This window comes from Strongylocentrotus purpuratus, unplaced genomic scaffold (genome assembly GCF_000002235.5).
Source record: "Strongylocentrotus purpuratus isolate Spur 01 unplaced genomic scaffold, Spur_5.0 spur5_scaffold_12, whole genome shotgun sequence".
Classification (NCBI taxonomy): domain Eukaryota; kingdom Metazoa; phylum Echinodermata; class Echinoidea; order Camarodonta; family Strongylocentrotidae; genus Strongylocentrotus; species Strongylocentrotus purpuratus.
Window position 1 is genome coordinate 3806201 of NW_022145597.1, and position 22059 is coordinate 3828259.

A 22059-nucleotide genomic window follows, 5' to 3' on the forward strand; every position below is an offset into this window, starting at 1 on the left:
CCATTACGGAATGTTGTCTCAAATTACGGATTTTAAAAAAAAAAAAATTTTTTTTTTTTTTTTTTTTTTTTTTTTTTTTTTTTTTTTTTTTTTTTAATGAATTAAATATGATTTATCGTAGCGAGTGCTGTGAATAGGAGCCATTTTTCATGATAAACTGTGTTGTGATGACCGCATAAGAAATTACTGATTTATACCCCAAATTACTGATTTTGAGCCTTGTGATTACTGATTTTCTGTTCTGGAGGTTGGCAGCTCTGCTATTGTGTTACAGATCAATGTTTTGTATTGGTTTTTTTAATGTTTAGTCCGTCTGACTTATTTTCATTATACTAACAATATGCTATTGCAATTTTTGTTTCGCAGTGTAATGTTTATCTATGAATTTCTGTATTTTTTGTGTTCTATTTGAGTTGTTGTTGTTGTTTTTTCTTCTTATATTTCCTTAATCAGGACCATGATCAAAAACAGCTTTGCTGATCTTGTTTTTATCCTGTATAAATATGTTTCTCACACACTCTTCTCTTTCTTATATTCTCCCTCATGTTCACTGAGACTATTCTCAGCCCCCCCCCCCCCCTCTCTCTCTCTCTATCTATCTATCTACCGTATCTATCTCTCTATCTCTCTCTTTCTCTCTCTCTCTCTCTCTCTCTCTCTCTCTCTATCTATCTCTCTATCTCTCTCTTTCCCTCTCTCTCTCTCTCTCTCTCTCTCTCTCTTTCTCTCACTATCTATCTCTCTATCTCTCTCTTTCCCTCTCTCTCTCTCTTCCCCCTCTCCCTCTTTCTCGCTCCGACACCTCTCTCTGCATGGCAACGCCAAATATTATTAAACAAAACACACAGTTGCAATGTGTTAATACCTATGCAAATAAAATTAATTAATTTTACGAGACAAAAATCGATCAGCAGTTTTGTATAAATGGAAATAGATTATAATGTTGTTCGATGCAATTTGAATTACTATCAGCCTGTAGGATAAGGTTCTATTTGATGAATATTTGTGCAAGTGCATCCAATAATACTAAACGTGAATGATTGAGTGTAAATTATTATGAATTGCTTCTACAGGCGGAAAACAACGAAGAAGGTGAGAATTAACATTTACTATAAAATGTATGACTTTTCTATATTGTTATTATCATGTGCATGATGAACGACTTGCACGAATCGTTATCTGTAATGTAGGTTTCAAGCATTCGATGTGCGTCTTTTATGTAGGCGTTTTGTTGGATTTCTAGAGCACCCTTTTACATGAGGATACAAAGCGATGAGGTACACTATTACGTCTGCTTTACCTTCACTGGAGTACACCGTTTCTCCCTTTTCTAAATAAATCTATCTCCAATCCAATTTCTCTCTCTCCCTCTCTCTCTCTCTCTCTCTCTCTCTCTCTCTCTCTCTCGCTGTATCTATCTATCTTTCTATCAACTTCTAATATTTCCCCATCATGTATGTCCACTTCTATTTCCTTCAATGTCAACTTGTCTATTTGTTTGTTTGTTTGATTGATTTTATTTCTGCGTTCAAAAATATACACATTCAAATTCAAGCCATCGAACATTGTTACGTTCTGAACTTCGCTTCCGATTTACTCTCAACTCATCAAAACATCATATTCGACGTAATCAAATCATAAAAATCTTTTTTTCTTCATGCACTTCTAGATGCTTCTCATCATATGTGTCGGTGTCGTGTTTTATACAGCATACACTATCATGATGCCAATCCTTGAGATAACATTATTTCTTCGTAATATATCTCGTGTAATGGAAAGTACAGATGACAGGCATCATCGTCTTAAAGTTGGTAAGGAGAACGTCACACCCTCATTAATAATAACGCGACCATTTATCAGAAACAAGACAGAACAACCACGACAACAACAATACTTCAAGCATAATGACCGCGAAATGTATGTTATTATTCATTCATAATATTTGGGACTAAAATGCTAGTCAAAATGATTAGAAATTACGATAATAATTCGTTTTGCTGTATTTATTATGTTGTTGTACTTTTCATTACATAACATTATCCACAATCTACACATGTCGATGAATGTAATAGGATATTAATAAATCCTTCCCTTTTGTAATGTGTTATATTATCTATCATTTCAAGTGTATTACTAATATCAGTAGTGGTCAAACCAAAAATTTGTTTGTCAATGACATTGGTTTGTATGAATAACAAATATATATAATTATATTACTTATGTTGGCGTTTTGCTTGAATTCGTATGCATTAAAAAAAGCAAGCACAAGCAATTACATCATACCCGCAAACAAATGTTAAAAGATCAAAAATTGCTTTAAAACGTGTGCATTAAAAGAACCATCTGCTTGTTTGTAAAAGCAATTGCTTGCATTTTTAAAGCTTCGTCATACCAGCTTCAGGCCTGCCTAATCGGGACGTTCGCTTTTAAGCATCATGTCCATGTTTGTAAGAGAAAAGCCAACGTTGAACAGGAATAGAATAAATCGAGAATAAATTGCTCGTGAAACCTATCGGAAACCTTTTCCTCTCAATAAGGAGAACTTAGAGTGATTGGCACATAGATTCGTTACTAAACACAATGATAAGAAACGAGGAGGGTGTCTGAATCCGGTGGAAAGCCCCCCCCCCCCCCCCCCTCCTCCCAACATGCATGATATTTGGACATGATATACGAAAACCATCGTTAAATTGGGTTCGCACTGGCTTGACGTCATAGTTGGCTATGACGGGCTGTACAAGCCAATATTCGTACAACTATACTGTCATCGAATGGACGTATACTTTTGACCAATCAGAACGCAGGAAACGTACGTCCAAACAACTTTGCATCCGTCGAAGCACTCATGGCCACAGTCAGGCGCGTACGCAGGATTTTTTCAAGGGGGGGGGTTTTAACATTTATAAATCGGTCCGAAAATTTCGCAACGACTCAGCCAGCCGCTGAATAAGCGGGGGGGGGGGGGGGGGGGGGGGGGGGGGGTAAGAGGACACTTTTTTTTTTTTTTTTTGGTCTCGAAATTTGGAAATTTGACATTTTGCTCCGTTGGAGGGGGGTAAGGTCACCTTTTTTAGGTCGGCCATGGGAATAATTTTTTTTTTTTTTTTTTTTTTTTAATAATTAAAAAAAAAAAAAAAAAAAAAAAAAAAAAATCCAAAAGGGGGGGGGGGGGGGGGGGGGGGGGGGGGTTTTAGGTTTTTTTAAGGGGGGTTTACACACAAAAAATTACCAAAGGGGGGGGTTTAACCCCCCAAACCCCCCCCCCCCCCCCCCCCCCCCTGCGTACGCGCCTGGCCACAGTTTCTAGCGTTCGGACCGAAGTGAATTCTATATTACATCCATCGAAGGGATTTATGATTTTAACCAAATGAGGGATTACCGCTGCGAGATTTCTCTGTAATTTGCCTCGAATGACATTTACTCAATTCAAAGAAAGACACGTGTGCGTCGAACACGTGCTTATCAAGACAAGGCCGGTCGCCCGCGCCTATCCCGCAGCAGTAACCCCTCATTCGGTCAAAATCACACAGCCATTCGATTGATGTATGGTTTTTCAGTTTTCTGCGTTCTGATTGGATAAAACTAAATGTTCATTCGATGCCTGTAAAGTTGACATAAGTAGACATAAATTATTATCCGTCTTTTGAGACACTAATGCTAAAATACACATGATGCAATAACCCTCTCTTCTTCGTAAGAAGTGCGCGTGTATGTGTGTGTGTGTGGGGGGGGGGGGATTCTGGCACTGCTAGTCGTCCTGTACAGAACAAATGCTATTGTCAAATGTCAATTTTGTTTTCGTGATCTCTGTAGGTAGACCAAGTGTTCCTGAGGATAGAGCCATACTTCCTCGTATGCCATCAGAAGACCACCAAAAGAACATCCAGATGGGTGCCACTTTGGCCGGCATCACTACAAAACGAACAGAGGATGAAAAGAAAGGCCCACTGCTCAACAACGATTTTGACCCCGTGAAAAACCTCTTGAAGGTAAGTGGTCTTAAAGGTACTATGTCCCTTCTGCAGCCAACCTCAAATTATGTAGAACTTTGCAGGAATTATGAATATGTCATGTATGTCCTATCTGTGAAATTTAAACGTCAGCAGTGTCCTCATACTCAAATTATGCAAGGAAACCCGTTTACTTGCTAGACTTCACTGTCAGACACATTGAGTGACTGACTGGCCTTTTTTCTTCTTCGGTAATAACATACATAAAAAGAGTTGTAAAGGGTACATGAGCATTTGTCTACATCAATAACCCACTTCTTGTGATGGCCAAGATTAAACTGATTGAATCGTTGCGCAGCATAAAACGTATGACCATTCTGTACAATTGTCTGAAAATCAAGACTATTACTTTTGGGCTCTATAGCCCTAAAGTCGATTTGACAACTAATAGTCGTTATTTTCCCACTTGAAGACATTTTCAAGCCCTACCTTTTTAGGGAAGTTCTAAATTAGTATTATCTTTCAAATGCAGTTGGAATTTAACTTTTTCATTTTTTTGGCCTGCAAATGGGACATAGTACCTTTAATAGGAAGGAAGCGATATACGGAAGGGTTCTCTATGACTTGGTAAGTGACGTCGGATCTGTTATGGAAGCCAAATGGCAAGCTACACATTAGGCTGGAATGACTGTGTACTATTACTACATATAATAATAATAATATTTATGATAATCATCAATGATTGCTATACGGTCTTAGCACGGATGCTATCAAAAAGGCCCAAGCATTTTAAGGGATTCTTTTTTTACCAGGTACATAATTATTCATCCCTCTTTGGTCAAGAGTGGCAAATGTAGATTAACGTTTGCCAAATGACGCCGTATTGTTGTAGATTTGAACCCATGATTCACCAACCCGTGTTTTATCCACTAGAACAAAATCCCATACAATAACGACTTTGCTAATCAAAAGTTGCTTCATCATACCTTTTCAACACACAACTACAAATGCATGCCATTAATCATTAATACAGTTTCTTACATTTAGTTATACGATGTAATATGTTGACGTAGGATGTCCCATAAATACAGTGTATAAGATCCATAGGTCTATCAGGCTATTATTTCATTTGTTGTTGCTATCCAGCCTCCAGGAGATCCCTATAAAAATTTGCTTTCATTGAAACCTTTATCCATGTTATTGTTTTGTTGACTGCGACGCGGTAGTATGGTGTCCCAAATTGGAGAAAAAATAGACAATAATCTTTTTTTGGTAACACTATACAAAAATTAGTATATTAGCTCGTGAATATGGCGAGAAATGATAGACAACATATATTATGACATGTTTACAGATGTAGTTTTTAAATGGGGGGGGGTGCGGGGGATGTGACATTAGTTTTATTATGGCTTCCTTTTACAACCTTCTGATTAGAGCTCCGAGAAAAGACTGTCCATGGAATTGGCTATCTTTTAGTTTAGCGTTGGTAGTAAACTTTAGACCTTCATCATGTTCGTTCAGCAAAACAGCAGTGGAATAATGGCACAGCCTAGGAGGGGCCAGGGGCGGATCTAGGGGGAATCGGCTTCGCCACTCCCCCTGTTTTAGTCCTAAATAGGGGGAGAGCGACGGGAGAAAAAATGGAGAAAACAAATAGAAGTTAACAGAGAAGAGGGGATGAAAAGGGAAAAAGAGAGAACAAATGAAAGAAAAGAAAATCGCTACCCTGAGTAACGGTTCGGCAACGTATTGGATGGGATGAAAACTCAACCCCACCGCAAGCTATGCGAAATGCGTGCATATATGTTTACGTAAGTACGGATTGGAGGAGTGAATCGGTCCCGGCCACTTTTATAGGAGCATACAAAATAGAAAAAAGAGATCGACTGTAGAAAAGGGAGAAATGAAAGGAAAAAGAAGGTTAAAGAGAAGGAGATAATATGGAGAAAGGAAAATGAAAGAAATAGCGATAGAGAGATAAAGAAAAACAGACAGACAGACAGAAAAGAAAGAAGAGAAAAATAAAGAAATGTAAAAAAAAAAATGTACACATGCATACTATTTAATGTGAATTGGCACAACATGTGCCTACGAATGAGAAGAAGAAGAACAAAAAATCGATGAAGAGACAGAGAAATGAATTATGACGAAATGTAATGAGAGGGGATGTGGGAATTTCAAGGAGAAAGTTCATATTTCTATTGCTCGAGAAGACCATCTTGAGGTTCTAAATTGTTAAAAACTCAAAAGCATCTTTGGGCTTAGATATCACACAAAATGTTGAGCTTCCTGGCGTATTCCAATTAACCCCCGTTTCTTTTCTTTTTATTATCATAATATATACATGTATTTGTTATCAATTTTGTTAATATCTTTTGGAGGTGATGGCGTAATTTGTTCAAAGCATAACATTTGGAATGACGTATTGCTCATTGTATTTCTAACATGCACACATTTTCCTATTTGGATCTTTATACATGTATGTAGCAGTTCGATCATTTAAAATGGCGAATAAAATAAAATCATCTATATATTATCACAAATTTCACCAGATGAACAAAACGAAACCATGAAGGCTAATATAATTGTACATTATGAATATATCCGCCCCCCAATGGATGGCTTTATTATTCTGGTTTCATTATGCCTCGTAATACATGTCCCAACCAACCCCTAATGATTCCAATGCCAACTCAATGACTAGACATAGGATACGCCATTGTAAGGTGGTTTTTTCACGGATACAAACATTCTCTTCAATTTCGTTCGGACTCCAACGAAAGTTTATTTTGGATCAGATAGATGAACCCTCATCCAAATTTGTTCCGTACGTCGACTGTGGAAATAAAGGTGCGCCATCTTGCGCCGATGCTCAATATCTAATCAGCGAACTGGCCAAGGCATACCGAGATTCTTCTTCTTCTTCTTCTTCTTCTTCTTCTTCTTCTTCTTCTTCTTCTTCTTCTTCTTCTCCCTCCTCCTCTTTTTTCTTCCTCCTCCTCTTCCTCCTTCTTCTCATCCTTCGTCATCTTCTTTTTCTCAGGCTCCCCCTACTTCTTCTTTATCTTCTTCTTCTTGTTGTCCTTGTCCTTCTTCTCCTCCTCCTTTCTCTCTCTCTCTCTCTCTCTCTCTCTCTCTCTCTCTTCCCCGTCTCCCTAGAACCATCTATCTTTTCTCTGTTGCAAAATATCACAAACTCATGCGAGATTATGTACCTCTACCCCTATACGCAATTAAATCGTATTTACCATGAAGTAGACTAGAGTCCTAGTTATAAGGTATAGAAAAAGACATTGGATGAATTTAACCATCTCACACATACCGTAAGACTCCCCCCCCCCCCCCCCCACCTGTCCTTCTCCCTTCTTCCCCTACCTCTCTCTTTTCTCCATAAAAAAAATTTCATACATATCTACGAACACCCGGAGCTTCATTTCTATGTTTCTATGTATATCCATGGTCTGTCTCACTTATTTCTTAATTTCTTTCTTTCTCTTTTTTCCAGTTCTTTTCTTTCGTGAAGTACCTTTTTTGGACCAAATTTTTTTATTTTTTTTATTTTGGCGGTTAACCCCCCCCCCTCAATTATTATCATTTATTTATTTTTGCTCAAGTGGGGGGGGGGGGGGGGTAAAAACAAATTGGTGCTCCTTACACCCCCCCCCCCCCCCCCCCCCCCACCCACCTACTGAGCGAAATATCGGTAGGCGCGATTTTCACATTTTCAAACACCCTCCTTGAAAAAAATCCTGCGTATTTTATTTTTTAGTTAGCTGATTTGCATTTTGTTTCCTATTTCAAGTTTCAATTTTAGTTACTGGTAGTCAGGTTCTTCCGGTCTTGAAGCATTCCTTATCATAAGTTTTCACCTAGAACTGAGCTGAACTTCAAAGCATAAAAGGATGGTTTCTTTTACAATGTTCTGTCTTTAAGGCAAGCCATAGTTAATTACTCTGTTGGAGAGCATTGTGGGAGTAGTTCAAACAAATGACAGCATCGATTTGCTTGGGATTACTTTACACAGATGCTGTCGAAGGAAAAGGGAGACCGAACTCTACACCAAGGAGCCGAAGGCGGTCAAGAAGGGAAACAATTTCAACCGGAGTTTGCTCCGTTGCTAGGGATGATGGGCGTGCCCGCGTTGTCGCGCAATTCGGATCGCATCAATGCTAAGGACATCATGCTGAATGCTGTCTTGAAGAACAAATCGGCCGTGAAGATGTTACCCATGTTGATGTCGCTCTTGAGAAAACCCTCATGAGCTCAACGTCCTTCAGTCTGTGAAGGCCTTTATTTCTTAAGGGTAGTTTCACACATCAGCAGACACTATAAATAGGGGAAGAAAGGAGAATTTCTCATCAACTGTTACAAATAAGGAACTTACACGTTTTTTGGCCACGCTTTCTCAACAGAACAATAGTCTTGATATCAAATGATAACTAATTTTTCTTCTTCTTCTTCTTCTTCTTCTTCTTCGTTATCTCATCCTCCTTGTTTATCTTCTTTTTTTTTTATTCTTCTTCATCTTTTGTCATTATTGAAGGCGAAAATGTATGTGCGCTGTAAAATTAATGTATAGTTTTGGACCTAATATCGATTATTGGTGTTTAGGTGCCATGTTTGTCCCAATTGTACTTTTGAAAGAATTAGAAATTTTCTTATATTGTGAATATTTAATAAACATAATATATCACTTGACGTGATAAGAAAAAATTCAACCATAGATTTAAGTACTACATTAAAAACGAAGTTTCATTATTTTTTAACCCTAATTGTCAAAATCAAGTTTCTATTGATCAGTGTAACGGTTGTCATTAAAGGTATGATATTATACAGTGATGTGCAAACAGATTCTCTAATATATATTTATGAATGTTTTAAAATTATAGACTTGTTTACATGATATTTGAAATGGAATTCATAATATCAAGAAATGCTTTGGTATTTAACGTTTGTTTAGACTTTTCTTTCTGATCAAAATTTAGTTAACTCAAATTAATAGGACAGAGAAGAAGTAGGCTCCGTACCACAATTAATTCCAATCCTTTATCATGTCGTATCAGTTCATTTCATTGCACTTCATTTAATTTCCTTTTCATTTCTTTCCTCTCCTTTCCTTGACTATATTCCGCTTCCTCTTCATTTGTGCAAATACTGGTTATAATAATGAATACCTTGTCTGAACAAAATATTGCTGATTCAGAAGTTCGTCGATGATGAAATATATGGTATGTTATATTCATAAATACGTGTAAAGGGGAACACGAAAAGGGAAACGTCATTAAGTTCAATTTATCACACATTGTCTCCATTTGTTTTTATTGGGTCGGAGTAGAAGCTCGTTTCCTGTATAAGGTAAAAGAAAACAAGTAAGGAACGTAACTACAAAAGGATATGTTCAACAAAAGCGTGAAGCCTAGCTCCCTGCTATAGATTGCAAATAATTATGTTGTTTCAATGATGTGTTTGGGAAAGCTCACAGAGCAATAATTATTATGATATATGTATGGAAAATAGCATTTGCCTCCCTTGAATTCGAGCTTGTGAGAACAGGCTCTAGCAATATTTACGGTAAAATGCCCCAGAATTCACACATGCGGGTGAAGGTTACCGAAGGTTTCCGAAGGTTTATAATTCCGAAGGTTCGTAATTCCGACAGTTCGTAATTCTTAAAATAGGCTTCGTAATTTTGAAAATGGGGTTTGTAATTCCGACAATAAAATAGGGTTCATAATTATGAGGTTTCGTAACTCCAAACCTGACTTATAACAATGTAACCCTTTTGGAAATTACGAGCCTTCAGAATATTAAACCATAGTAGGTCCATGATTAAACTAACCTTATTTCATTTCCGGAATTACGAAACCCCTGGTATGGGAATGTGTATTACGAAATTCCAACCTTCGGCATTATGTACCTTCGGAAAAACGATCCTTCATAAAACCGAATGCATCCCTGGGTGAAATAGTTATGGTAAATAGGTATATGAGGTTTCAATGTCGACGTTCAATGTAGCTTCGGGGATCTATGCCTGCTCCCACAGAAATAACAAACTCTTCGGAGACCAGAATGTATATTCTATTCAAAAGAGAAAAGGGTGGTAATTTGTGCTAGGTCAGATAAATTGAATTGTAGAAATTATGCACGCGTCCCAGGCATGATTGCCTGCATGGATTCCTTTCATTGAGCTTTGAGAGAATGGAGAGAAATAATCAGCCTGTGAGATCCCAGCAAATTTCGATTGAAAAGTCAAATTCGGAGATCGATTGGCAACAAAACAGCCGGAGTGTTCAAGTCTTTGCAGGACGAGCATGATATTATCCACTGTTGTTACAAAACGTTTCAGTAGCAAACACATATACGCGTTTTAGTTTTTTTTTAAAAGGGGAAAAGTAAAATCTCTCTTTCCAGATATTGATATATTCCCTGACAGACAGATATTTCCAGACACCAAAATGTGCTAATATGTTCCCCAGTCTGGAGGCCCGCGAACGAAATTTTGCCTATTCTCCCATCATGGACAAAAGAAAATAAAGCTTCTTCTGAGAATGCTATATTAAACGGCAAATATAGATAGGGATAGATTTTTTTAAAGAAAACTTGGTCAGGAAGAAAACTCCTATGTTTTCTTTTCTTGGGCAGCACCGTTGGGCATGTTTGTCTGGATGCTGAATAACTAAGGTATATTCATTTATTTATACATTATTTGGCCAGTTGTGTATACGGTTCTCGAATTTTAAATTTGACACGACGAAAAAGGGCTCAATATAATAAATTGCCAAAACAAAACTCTACCTTGACTATTATTACAAACATGTGGGTAATGATGACGCAAATAATATGATTGTGCTTACGGCCTTAGTATTATACTAGGTCGCGTTTATCTCATCTAAAATTCCAATTTCTTTACAATATAAATAAACAAAGTGAGTTTAAATAGAGCACGGGAATATAATAGGTTTGTGTCAACACGTTGATACGGTTGCTCTTGACGTCTCGAAACATTGATTAATTGCTACACCTCAACGTGCCAATACTTGACGCACATCCCTTCACAACGTGGTTCAAGCCCACGCACACGTTCTCACTCACGCACTACACACACCTGTGCCTTAATTACGCTTGCAAACCCGTACTCCTCTATAGTAAAATATATTTATATTGACTATACCTTTTTTTGTCTGGTATTCTCGCAGGAGTTTCTGAGATGCTAAATACACGAAACACCTTTCCGTAAATAAACCCAAGGGAATGGAGGTTGTCCATCGCCTTTAGAAATATACGAACAATAGCCTTTTTATGAAATTATGGGTGCGTTTATCGTCCATTTTGTAATAACGTTTCGATGTAGGTTTGTGTTTAAAATAAGATCACTTTACTGCCGTATATATAGTAATTTCCTTTATATTCGTAATATTTTCATTCTCATATTCTGCTGCCTCATACGAAATAAGAAGGCAATATCATCTACTAGGTAATCAAAAGCGGGGCGTTGTTCCCTTACATGATTTTGATTATTTAGGGGTGTAGATTAGACCAGATTAGCCGACTTGTGAACTGAGGGGATGACATGTCACCCACACACATTTACCTTTGTCCTTGCAAACCCATATATATTATGTATCATTAAAGAAGATACAACCGTAAAAGCAAACAACATCAACAAAAAGCAGACACATTGGAAAAGCAGACTCGTGAAAGTTTGAACGAAATCGGAAAAAATAAGGAAGTTATGAATGTTGAAAGTTGTACTTACTTTTGTTTCCAACTCATGATGATCTTTTCTTTCTAAAAAACCTGTAATGATCAAATATACTCTCCATAATATATTTGAGTAGTGCCGCAAGGGTGAAGGCACTTGGGAGAAAAACAGATGTTTTGGTAAACGACAAACGGGAGAGTTATCTGCGACTACGTCACAATCCACAGACCAAGTTGCCAATTTAAGATTTGCATAGATGTAGTGATCTCATATTTCAAACAATCACATTTTTTCTTACTATTGGTCCGATCTATTACGAACTTACGCCACCCTGTTTCTCTGATTTTCCTGCTTCAATTCGAATGAACGTAAACCAAGCGTTGGGTTGCCCTTTAAAGCATACATGATAGTAAGCTAATAAGAAATGCAAATTTCTTTTCTTTTAACAGAGTATATATATGAGACATTCACTGGGCATACAAACATGATAATTACATTATTCCGTTTTGGTATTCATGCCTAGAATTACACAATTCAAGTTAATTTAATCTGACTCGGTATGAAAGGATCCTGTAAATAGTCATGACCTACTTCATGGTCTATTTAATAAGAGGGACGTTTCTGTCGGTAGACCTACGTTAAGTATGATTGCCGTAAAGATAACTGGACAACGTGGCTGATTATGCCATTGTCTTTCATGCATGTATATGTGAACGGTGCTCTTTCTTGGAGTGAGGATGGTGACAGCTCATAGTTATTTTTTTAAGTATTGTGCAATTGCAAACAGTAGTCACTTCAGGTATGATCAGATTATTGTTGACAGCTGGTCACACCAGTTGTCGTCGTAAGGAGAGTCCCAGATAGGCCCATCAAATTGGTTCGCTGCTGTTCAGTTGAAATTATGCACATGTATGTTATATATAATCATCATAAGATGATGAAGCGGATCCTAGTCAAATGATTGGTTGAGAGCGTACACGTGACCAGTAGTAATTTTACTAATGACCGGTTATTAGTCAATACTTATGACCGGTCATTGGTGTAATCATGTTATAAAACATCATTTTATAAAACAAATGAAACAACATCTTCTAAAACAAATAATACACATCATTTTGTTCGGGTATTCAGTGAAATTACCCACAGTCGGTACCTTCGAAACAGTCCAAACACCCTCGGCTATCGCCTCGGGCGTGTTAGACTGTCCCAAAGGTACCTTATGAAGGTAATTCTTACTGATGCCATAACTGCTATGTATTAAATGTATACTTATACGGGTTTAAAAAAAAAAAAATATGGTTAAAAAAAAAAAATTCTGACACACGTATCATATGAACTTTGTTGACCACAACATGTCAGAATGTAATAGTGTACACTTGTAACATCTGAGAGAGAGGCGTCATTGCATGACAAAAGAAAAGATCTGCGTGTATCTATAAGAACTTCACGGCATCAACTATTTTGTGAAGAGTAACGACTATGAATATTATACAAATAATACACATCAGTGAGGTCATTAGTAAGAATTACCCGCACGAGGTACCTTTGAAACAGTCTAACACGCCCGAGGCGATAGCCGAGGGCGTTTGGACTGTTTTGAAGGTACCAAGTGTGGGTAATTTTACTAATGCCCGAACAAAATGATGTGTATTATTCGTTTTATAAGATTATGTTTTATTTGTTTTAATAAAATGATGTTTTCTAACATGATTTTGATCATGACCGGTCATTACCCAAATTAAGCGAGATTACGCGTTAGGCAAAATAAATGCCTGGTCATGTGTACGCTTTCAACCAATCATTTGATTAGGATCCACGTCATCATCTTATAATAATAACGTATCAAGTGAAGAAAATTTGATTTTGAGAGGAGTTAGAAAGAGTAAAATGAAAGTTTTAAATCCTCTCGATTATTATAATAATACGATATACATTTACCAAAATTGAAATTTTACAACTTACAGTCAAATAATACAATTGCAAATATGAGAAACAATGTTAAATTGCACTCGAAAGAGATATAAAACTACGACATTGAATAATACTCGCCGCCTATATTGTGCGGATGGCGAGGAGACCAAAGTCTGTTAATTGATAAATACCTCTTTGACTACTGGAAGTTTAATTGTTTGCAAAATTCACCTTTTCTTCATAATTATGACACATATAACTAAGTTAGCTCATGACGCACTCGTCAATATATGTTTTTCTTCTTCGGCTTCGCAACACCACTCCTTCCAGATAAAACACCCACTCCCCACTTCTAAGTAAATGTTTTGACGTACTTAGGCTTATTTGGTCAAGGATTCAATGTTGACCAACTCCTATAAGAAGGTTAACCTATTACAAGAAGGGCTGAGTTTCGGACTCCAGTCAGAGTTATTACTCCTGATTAGATTCCAGACAGTCACTCATAATATCCTACTTCAGAGAGAAAGAGTTAAATCACTATCATACTTGCTCTACACTTCAACTCATCGTTATTATTCTATTCTTATCTTCATGTATCTTAATAAACGCTATGCTTAATCTTCTAATCAGCTATGTCACCATTCTTCAGGATTAACTCTCTTTACTCGAAAAAGTATCGTTTAACAAAACGATTTCCAACGCTTTCCCTAAGCTAGGCCAAACCAATCCGGTTAGAGGAGTGTGTGTATAATAACATAATATAATAATAACGTTTTATTTACCCAGGGTAGCCACTTCAGTTATGCAACTGCTCTTCCAGCGGGCCCTGCATAACATAACATGTTATTACCACCCTTCTCCGATCTAATATGCTGAGCGCCTAGCTAGAAGGCAGAAGGTCCCATTGTTTTAAGTCTTTGGTATGACTCGGCCGGGGTTCGAACCCCCACCTCCCTTTCATGAGGCGGGCGCTCTATACCACTGAGCCACCATGCCTGGTATGTCTCTGTGAGCAGTATTAAAGCTAATTTTGAGCTCTGGTATGGGAATTTTTTTTTCGAGAAAATTGCTATGATTTATTCTGGATTGTTTATCCTGCAGTAGAATGGTTGTTTGAACCAGTGAAATAAAAACAGACGCACAAAAGCTAACTGGGCATCATCTTCGATACAAAACAAAACTCTCAATTTGTGTCGGGCCAACTTACCCGGATTTCCTTATCTTTCTACATGTATACTCGTCACTCAGCCACTATACATTTGCTACCAAAATTGTTTGGCACATGACATTTATGTGTAATCTTGAACATTCAGTGAAAGTTCGTTTGATTCTTTGAGCATTTATTTTCAATATTGACCAGAACTCAAGCAGTTAGTATGGTAGAAAAAAAAATCATAGAAACTGCCGGAAAATAAAAAATCAAATGATATCGATAAAATTTATATTGAAAATAACAATGATAATAACCAAGTTCTAAGATGATAATTATGACAACTATTCTACTACATATAACGACTAAAATATTCATACCCTTTGTAAATTTGATGTTTTTGTGTTTTTCGTAGATCAGGGATGAAAGGTGAACCACTTGATTTAGGGCATTTGCTTAATACGTTTAGATGTAGGTTTTGATATGTATCATTTTTTTAGAAAGATAAATCGGTTTTGAAAAAAATTCACAAACTTGAAAATTGCAAAACTTGGTGAGAGTATATATAACTTTTTATAATCTCCTAATTTATCGCTTGTTTTTATCTCTTTATGCATACTAGCAATAGCAGCCCGCGGGCATCTACGGTTTTACGATTATTCACCAATTTTGGCCTTTAAAATGTATAGCGTCAATCTTCAATACGGAATATTCTAAGGGTGAACCTTTCTTTTCTAATTTATTTGTCTCCTAAGTCGAATGCATAATATGGTCGCAGAGAATTTAAAAGCTCCTGATATCCTTCCTTCAATCTATAAGTTCCAAACAGCACGCCTATTGCCATGCACCGTTAAAGTTTAACAACTAGACAAAGTCTTTATGTAAAAACTGTGCCCAAATTGTGGCGTACATATTTTCTTTCATTCCTTTTTTTTAACAGCAACACCAAAAAATGATAAGGATTTCTTATACAGCGCATATTTTGACCTGCAAATGGGACATAGTACCATTAACAGAGTATCACATAACGTTGATTTAGAATAGTAATGTGTAACGCTACAATACATACATATACATACAAATTAGGAAGGTGATTTATGAAATGTCTCTTGTACAAGGGATTTACAGAGTACCCATGTAACTCAGGAAACTTGAATTATAATGTTGGTAAATCTTTAAATGGAAAGCGTTTTTATTGTAACGATGCAATTGGCTAAGAGACAGGTTTGATACATACACGTTACAGAACAATCCTCAACATGAAGAAAATTATTTATAATAATATCTATCTTGTTGCATGCATATACAATTAGATTATCATGCTCCAAGCGCCCGAAATAGATAACCATAGGCCTACTAAAATGACAAATAATCATTCGGGTCAACTCAAATACTAAAGAGATAACTAATTTTACAATTGCTTGAACATGTTAACTTTAAATGATTAACTAAAGGTCTAACAATCATGAAATATTTAAGGCTTTAGGGCCTACATTATTTTCACAGAGCATAAATGAGCATCCTTATCTGTCTTTCAAATGTTTTTCTTCACCTTTTAGTTCATGAGAATGGAATGTTCTTTCTAAAATACTTGCTATTAAATAGCAAGTATTTTTTTGGATCCAAGCAGCATTCATAATACCTCAATATATTTTCATTAAAATCGTGCTAAATATATCAAAACAATTTTTCTTAAAGCGCTTTGTGCAAAAAGCTTTCAGCAAAAAAGCCTTAGGCAATGACCGCTGTGAGATAAAAGGTGGCGAACTATTGATCAGATTGCGAAATTAAACGGTTTGGATTGCTCTGCCGGCTGACGGGGACTGTAATTGGTATTAATCTCATACTAATCATTACCAATAGATATTAATCAAATCATTGATGTATATGCAAACAGCTATGTCTGCGCAATTTGCTTAGCTATGACGCAAGGAAGCCTGATTAGGCCAGGGCGTTTTATTTGAACGAGAGAAAATACCATTATCAAGGTAGGCTGCAGGCATTTTAAAAACATGTTTATTTTATTTCTTCTCTGTAGAATCTGATGTAGACATATTCAATAATAGAATGTGAAAGTTAAATTTGTGTTTTGGGTTCGTTAACAGTTGACTAAGACAGGAATTTAAAAAGTAAAAGTAATATTGTTAAAATAATTTATTCGCTGAAATATCTTTGCTGAACTCGTGATTTTTCAAATTTTACTAACTTTCCGACGGGGATCGAAATATTATGTTTCTTGGTTGAAGATATTGAATATATATACAGTCCTTAAAAGGGGGCAGCGCAGCCTAATTTGTGTTTATTTTGATAAAGAATAATATCCAAATATTAATTTCCCTGGTAGTTGACAAATAAATAGATGCGTAAAATCATGTTAACATGAAAATGTGTATCTCAGGGTTTAGAATTTGCGTTTGATCGATCACATCTTCAAAAACAATTTTTGTCGTATTCTTCTCGTAGCTCCCCATGCACTCTTCTATGTATTGTCTATAAAGACATTGAAAGAGTGAACTACTACATGTATTATTGGTATTTGATAGAGAGCACGAGATAGAGAGAGGGGGCAGAGACAGTAAATAAGTGGAACCTTTGACACGTTATGTTATGATCCTCTTCGTATACAGCCCATGTAATTTTAGCACATTCTGATTATGCCTGAAGTATGCCTCAGATACCCTTTTTTCTTAAGACAAATGTTTGTCAGAGAGATAAAAAGATCCTACCGCATGAAGCCTAAAGTGGTAATGTATGCGTTTACAATTATTAATTATTTGATTTCATGATGTTGAATGGGGGAGATGTACATTGTTGAGGATTGAGAGGCCCCGTGTTGCTTCACAATATTAAAAATGATGATAATAATAAAAAAAACCATCCACCATACCGGGGACACTAATCTTCTTTAAACATTTTGCTCGTCGTTTGCGATCTTTTCGTTTTTACTTTGACCTCACGGCTGGTAATTGGATACAGTGCTTCATTTAATACGATTGTTAGTTATACAAAAGGAAACTAAATAAACATACAAAATAACAAGAAATAAATCATATACATTTAATACACATAGAATGGAGATTTGTCATTACATAACATTTGCAGGATGTCGAAAAACAAGCGTTTTTTGTTGTAAAATCCTAATGCAAGGCTAACGTGGTGAGACAAATACAATACGGTAAGGGAAACGTGCTTTAGAATACATTTTCTTCAGTCAGACCAGTGGTGTACGCAGGATTTTTTTTCAAGGAGGGTGTTTGCAAATTTGGAAATCGCGCCGACCGATATTTCGCTTGGTGGGGGCGGAGGGGGGGGGGGGGTAAGGATTATTCATTCTTTTTTCAAAACAAATTTGAGGGGGATTTAACCCCCAACCGCACCCCCCCCCCTGCGTACGCGCCTGAGTCAGACAATACATGTACAACTGATCTGTAAATTATATACCACACCGCCATCATCTCGTCATATTTTAAGCCCCTACGTCCATGATATTTGTATTTCTCCCTAGAGATACGAGCGAGAAAGAGGGCAGATATTACATCCCACGGAAACTAGAAAAGACATAATTGCCATTTCCTTAATGAAATGATGATAAGCGGACACTTTCTTACTTTGGATAAATGGGCCTAAGTGACACTTTAAAAACTAGGGTAAACTTGATTTCTAACAGAATCAATCTACCTCTCCGGCAAAGATCGGTTTCACTTAACCGAGGTATGAACGCATAGCCAAGTGCGTTGGCGCCACCGTGAAAATTAGAGAAGCTTCTAAATTTTAGCGCCCAAAGTTATGGAAGTGAGGGTGATATGGTGTTGTAAACACCATGCTTTGTTCCAACGCCTATATTATACGGCAGTACAGTGACGAGAAACCCTCTGTGTCTACTTGTATGGCTATGCAGACATTATCGGAACATTTGATTTTCTGAGAATATGGCTGCTATTTTGTATACATTACAATGTGGCGACATTGAGGTCCAGTCACTCAGTCACTTTATTTATTTTTTTTTTTGGGGGGGGGGGAGGGGGAAGGGGGTTGTAATGATGTTATGGAGTTGGCTTTGGTCTTACTTGGTAGATGATATGTAAGTAGAACAAGGTAAGGAGGATACGGGATTTGGTCTATCATCATGTTTTCAATTTGCCTTTTCCCTCCTCCAATTCATAGTGGTTATTTCTTTCTCGTTTTCTCTTGCTGTTCATTATTTTAAGGGGGCTTAAAATTACTTTGTTTTTGTTTATTGCTCCACATTCCACATCACAAGGTTGTCTCATACATAATATTAACAAGAGAATGGATAATACAAAAAAATGATAGACATGTAACAGAGACAAATAATAGTGTGAAATATGGGGATCATATTAAGAAGCAAAGCTTGACGACCGATAGTCAACCTGTTCGAAACGTCGAGCCACTCATCCTCTCCAAGCGCTATAGTTCTCCTGAGAACTATATGCTAAGAAAGATAACAAACAGTCCTTTTCAGGACTACACTCCTCCAAGAAAGATTACCGAGTCTTACCTCTCTCTCTCTCTCTCACACATGGTGCAACCACAAACCTACTGTATACAAAGCTTGTATGTTATAGCTGCTGAATAAAATACAAATACTGTAACTGAATTGGATAGCAATAAAGAAAGACATAATATTAGTTTGAGTCACCGACACATTAGTATCTTCAATAACATGTAAACAAAGAAGTAGTAAGTAAACAAAACGTGCATGTAACCATGGTTACCCGAGCGAATCAATATAAGCCTGTAACTTGTAAGCATGATACAGGAGAGAGAGAGAGAGAGAGAGGGGGGGGGGTGAAAGACAAAATTGTTGCACATATGCAGTAAAAATGAATCTTTTAGCTTACGCTTGATGGAGTATAAAGAATTTTACGGTGTCTTTTGAATTGTGAGTCGAGGTGATTCTTTTTTCATTTTTGTATATAATCTAAGAGATGCTTCTAAAAGATAATTGAAAGCCATGTAGAGAGAAAAGTTCTGTGACACGTTACGAACTCAAGTTTCAAAAATCTTATTTTCGAAAAAAGGTCTCTAACAACTTATCAATTTTGAGATGGACTATAAAATGTGAGTGATGTACAATCAAAGTGACTGAAATTTGTCACCACTATTATCAATATATGCTAACGTTATAAAAAAAGACAATTTTCCACTCACCATTGAAATTGAAACCTGTTATCAAATCCGCGCTTAACCTCAAAATCAACCACAACATGGAAATGCTTGCTATTAAGTTCTTAAATGGATTTTTGATGGTATAAATATAAACCTTCAATTGATTCTCGGTCACTCTTCGCTTAGACACGAGTGCATTAGCTTGAGAGGGATCGTCTACTTAACATTAAAGGAACAGTCCTCCCCTAAACGATCTTAACGAAAATAAGAAAACGGGTCAATGAAAGCTAAAGGACATTCAGCATAGCTATTAAAATCTGTTTAAAATGAAAGCGATTTAAACTTTGTGGCGTTTAATACCGCTGCGAATATCTTGGACAACGTTTATAAGTCTGTTGATGTCTATTAACACTTTGGTTGCTTTTTTCGCATGTTTGCACGGTCGCCCGATTGCCCCACGTGCAATTTTGCACAAAACAATATGCATGAAATGTTGACGAAAGTGTAGCTCTGTACAACACGATGGCTTTGCAAAGTTACAACATATTTACGTTTAATCCACAAACAGTTATAGTCCTTATAATGTTTTCAAATAAATGTCCACATATACCGGTACGTACAAAGACAACATACAAGGGAAGGCAAAGGCTCACTACATACTACATAACCCTAGACATGTGAGAAAACTAGGCAAAGCCTCATTTTGTATAATGTAGGGTCAATCACCCTGGTAAAGTAATGAAATCTGATATCCAAAAAGGCCAAACGAGGAGGCGCCAAATTATATTCATCTCATGATTTCATTTCCCGTATGTCAAACAGATCAGATTGCGTATTATAATTTCAATCGATGTGAATTTGCCCAACGAGGCTTCACAGTTTAAACATTCACTAATAAATGTGAGTTCATTCATAGCGTGTTTTTTTTTTAAACGTTGCTTCATCCTTTTTCCAGTATATTTTCATTCACACAAAAAAAGTTAAAACGTCTATTAAAATATTTAAAGGAGCCAAATTCTGACAATTTATATGGGATTGTTACAACATAACCAACAAAAAACACGCATCGTGTTATTATGTTTATTGATGTATCAATTTTTTTCATTGTCACATACTTTATTGATTGAATGTAACCACAGAAAGCACGTAGAAAACAACAATAATAAATATTCAAGCCTATAGGCTACGTACTCCCTGAATGCACAGGCATGTACAATTCGGAAAATATTATACAAATATACAATGACACTCGAGGATCTAGCTGAAACTATTCGCATCGAAGGAACATCAACTAGTACTATTCTCCCGAGGGCCATCGGCCCGAGGGAGAAAAGTACTAATGATGTTCCTGAGTGCGAATAGTTTTAGCTTGTTCCGAGAATGAGTCATTTTATATTTGTTTTATATCCCTTCCATCTGTATTATTCCTTGTACATTTCTGTAATTACATAAACCTTATACTCACATTCACATCTACATTCAGATCGAAAAGAAATAAAGAAAATTGCACGGCTCAAATGAAACATTGAAGGATGTAAAAAATGTTTAGCTGTCGTATGGCTTGAGCTAGCGCCGTGACACTGCGGGGTTGACCGCGCAGAGGCATTTGAAATCATGTACGCGCTCGCTTGGAAAACGCATAGTTCAAGAATATGCGTTTTTGTATTGTGACGTCACGCATAGTACCTTTTTTCCCTAGGGAAAAAAAGGTACTATGCGTGACGTCATCAATAAAAATGTACTATTTCGATCTAGTCGGCAGGAAACGTCTTTTACAGTCAAACTATTTTTTTTCTTGTTGTGTACACACCTAATGCAACAAGAAAATGAAAAGTTTTACTATAAAAGACGTTTCCTGCCGCCTACATCGAAATAGTACATTTTGTATTGCTGACGTCACGCATAGTACCTTTTTTCCCTAGGGAAAAAAGGGACTATGCGTGACGTCAGCGAGCGAACAGGATTTCAATGCCTCAGCTCACAGCGCTCAAGCATGCGCACATGCACTTTGCGCTGTGCGCGCGATAATTGCACTACACTATACGCAATAGCGCCAGCTAAACCCTGTTTTTGAGCCGTGCAATTTTCTTTTATTTCTTTTAGATTTGAATGTAAGATGTGAATGTGAGTATAAGGTTCATGTTATTACAGAAGTGTAGGAATAATACAGATGGAAGGGATATAAAACAAATATAAAATGACTCATTCTCGGAACA

General features: G+C 36.8%; 1 protein-coding gene across 1 annotated transcript; it reads left to right on the forward strand.

Annotated features, from left to right (window-relative positions):
* Positions 1-1904: 1904 nt before the first annotated feature.
* On the forward strand, positions 1905-8445 carry LOC105446757. Its single transcript, XM_030982539.1, has 3 exons — positions 1905-1917; positions 3814-3989; positions 7975-8445. The coding sequence occupies exons 1-3, from the start codon at positions 1905-1907 to the stop codon at positions 8209-8211; spliced, it is 426 nt and encodes a 141-aa protein (XP_030838399.1). The 3' UTR covers positions 8212-8445.
* The last annotated feature ends 13614 nt before the right edge of the window (positions 8446-22059 follow it).

Bases quoted from the DNA above. Each gene is read 5' to 3' on its own strand.
- LOC105446757 (XM_030982539.1), top strand. The intron at 3,990-7,974 runs GTAAGTGGTCTT...TACTTTACACAG, and splicing joins CCGTGAAAAACCTCTTGAAG to ATGCTGTCGAAGGAAAAGGG.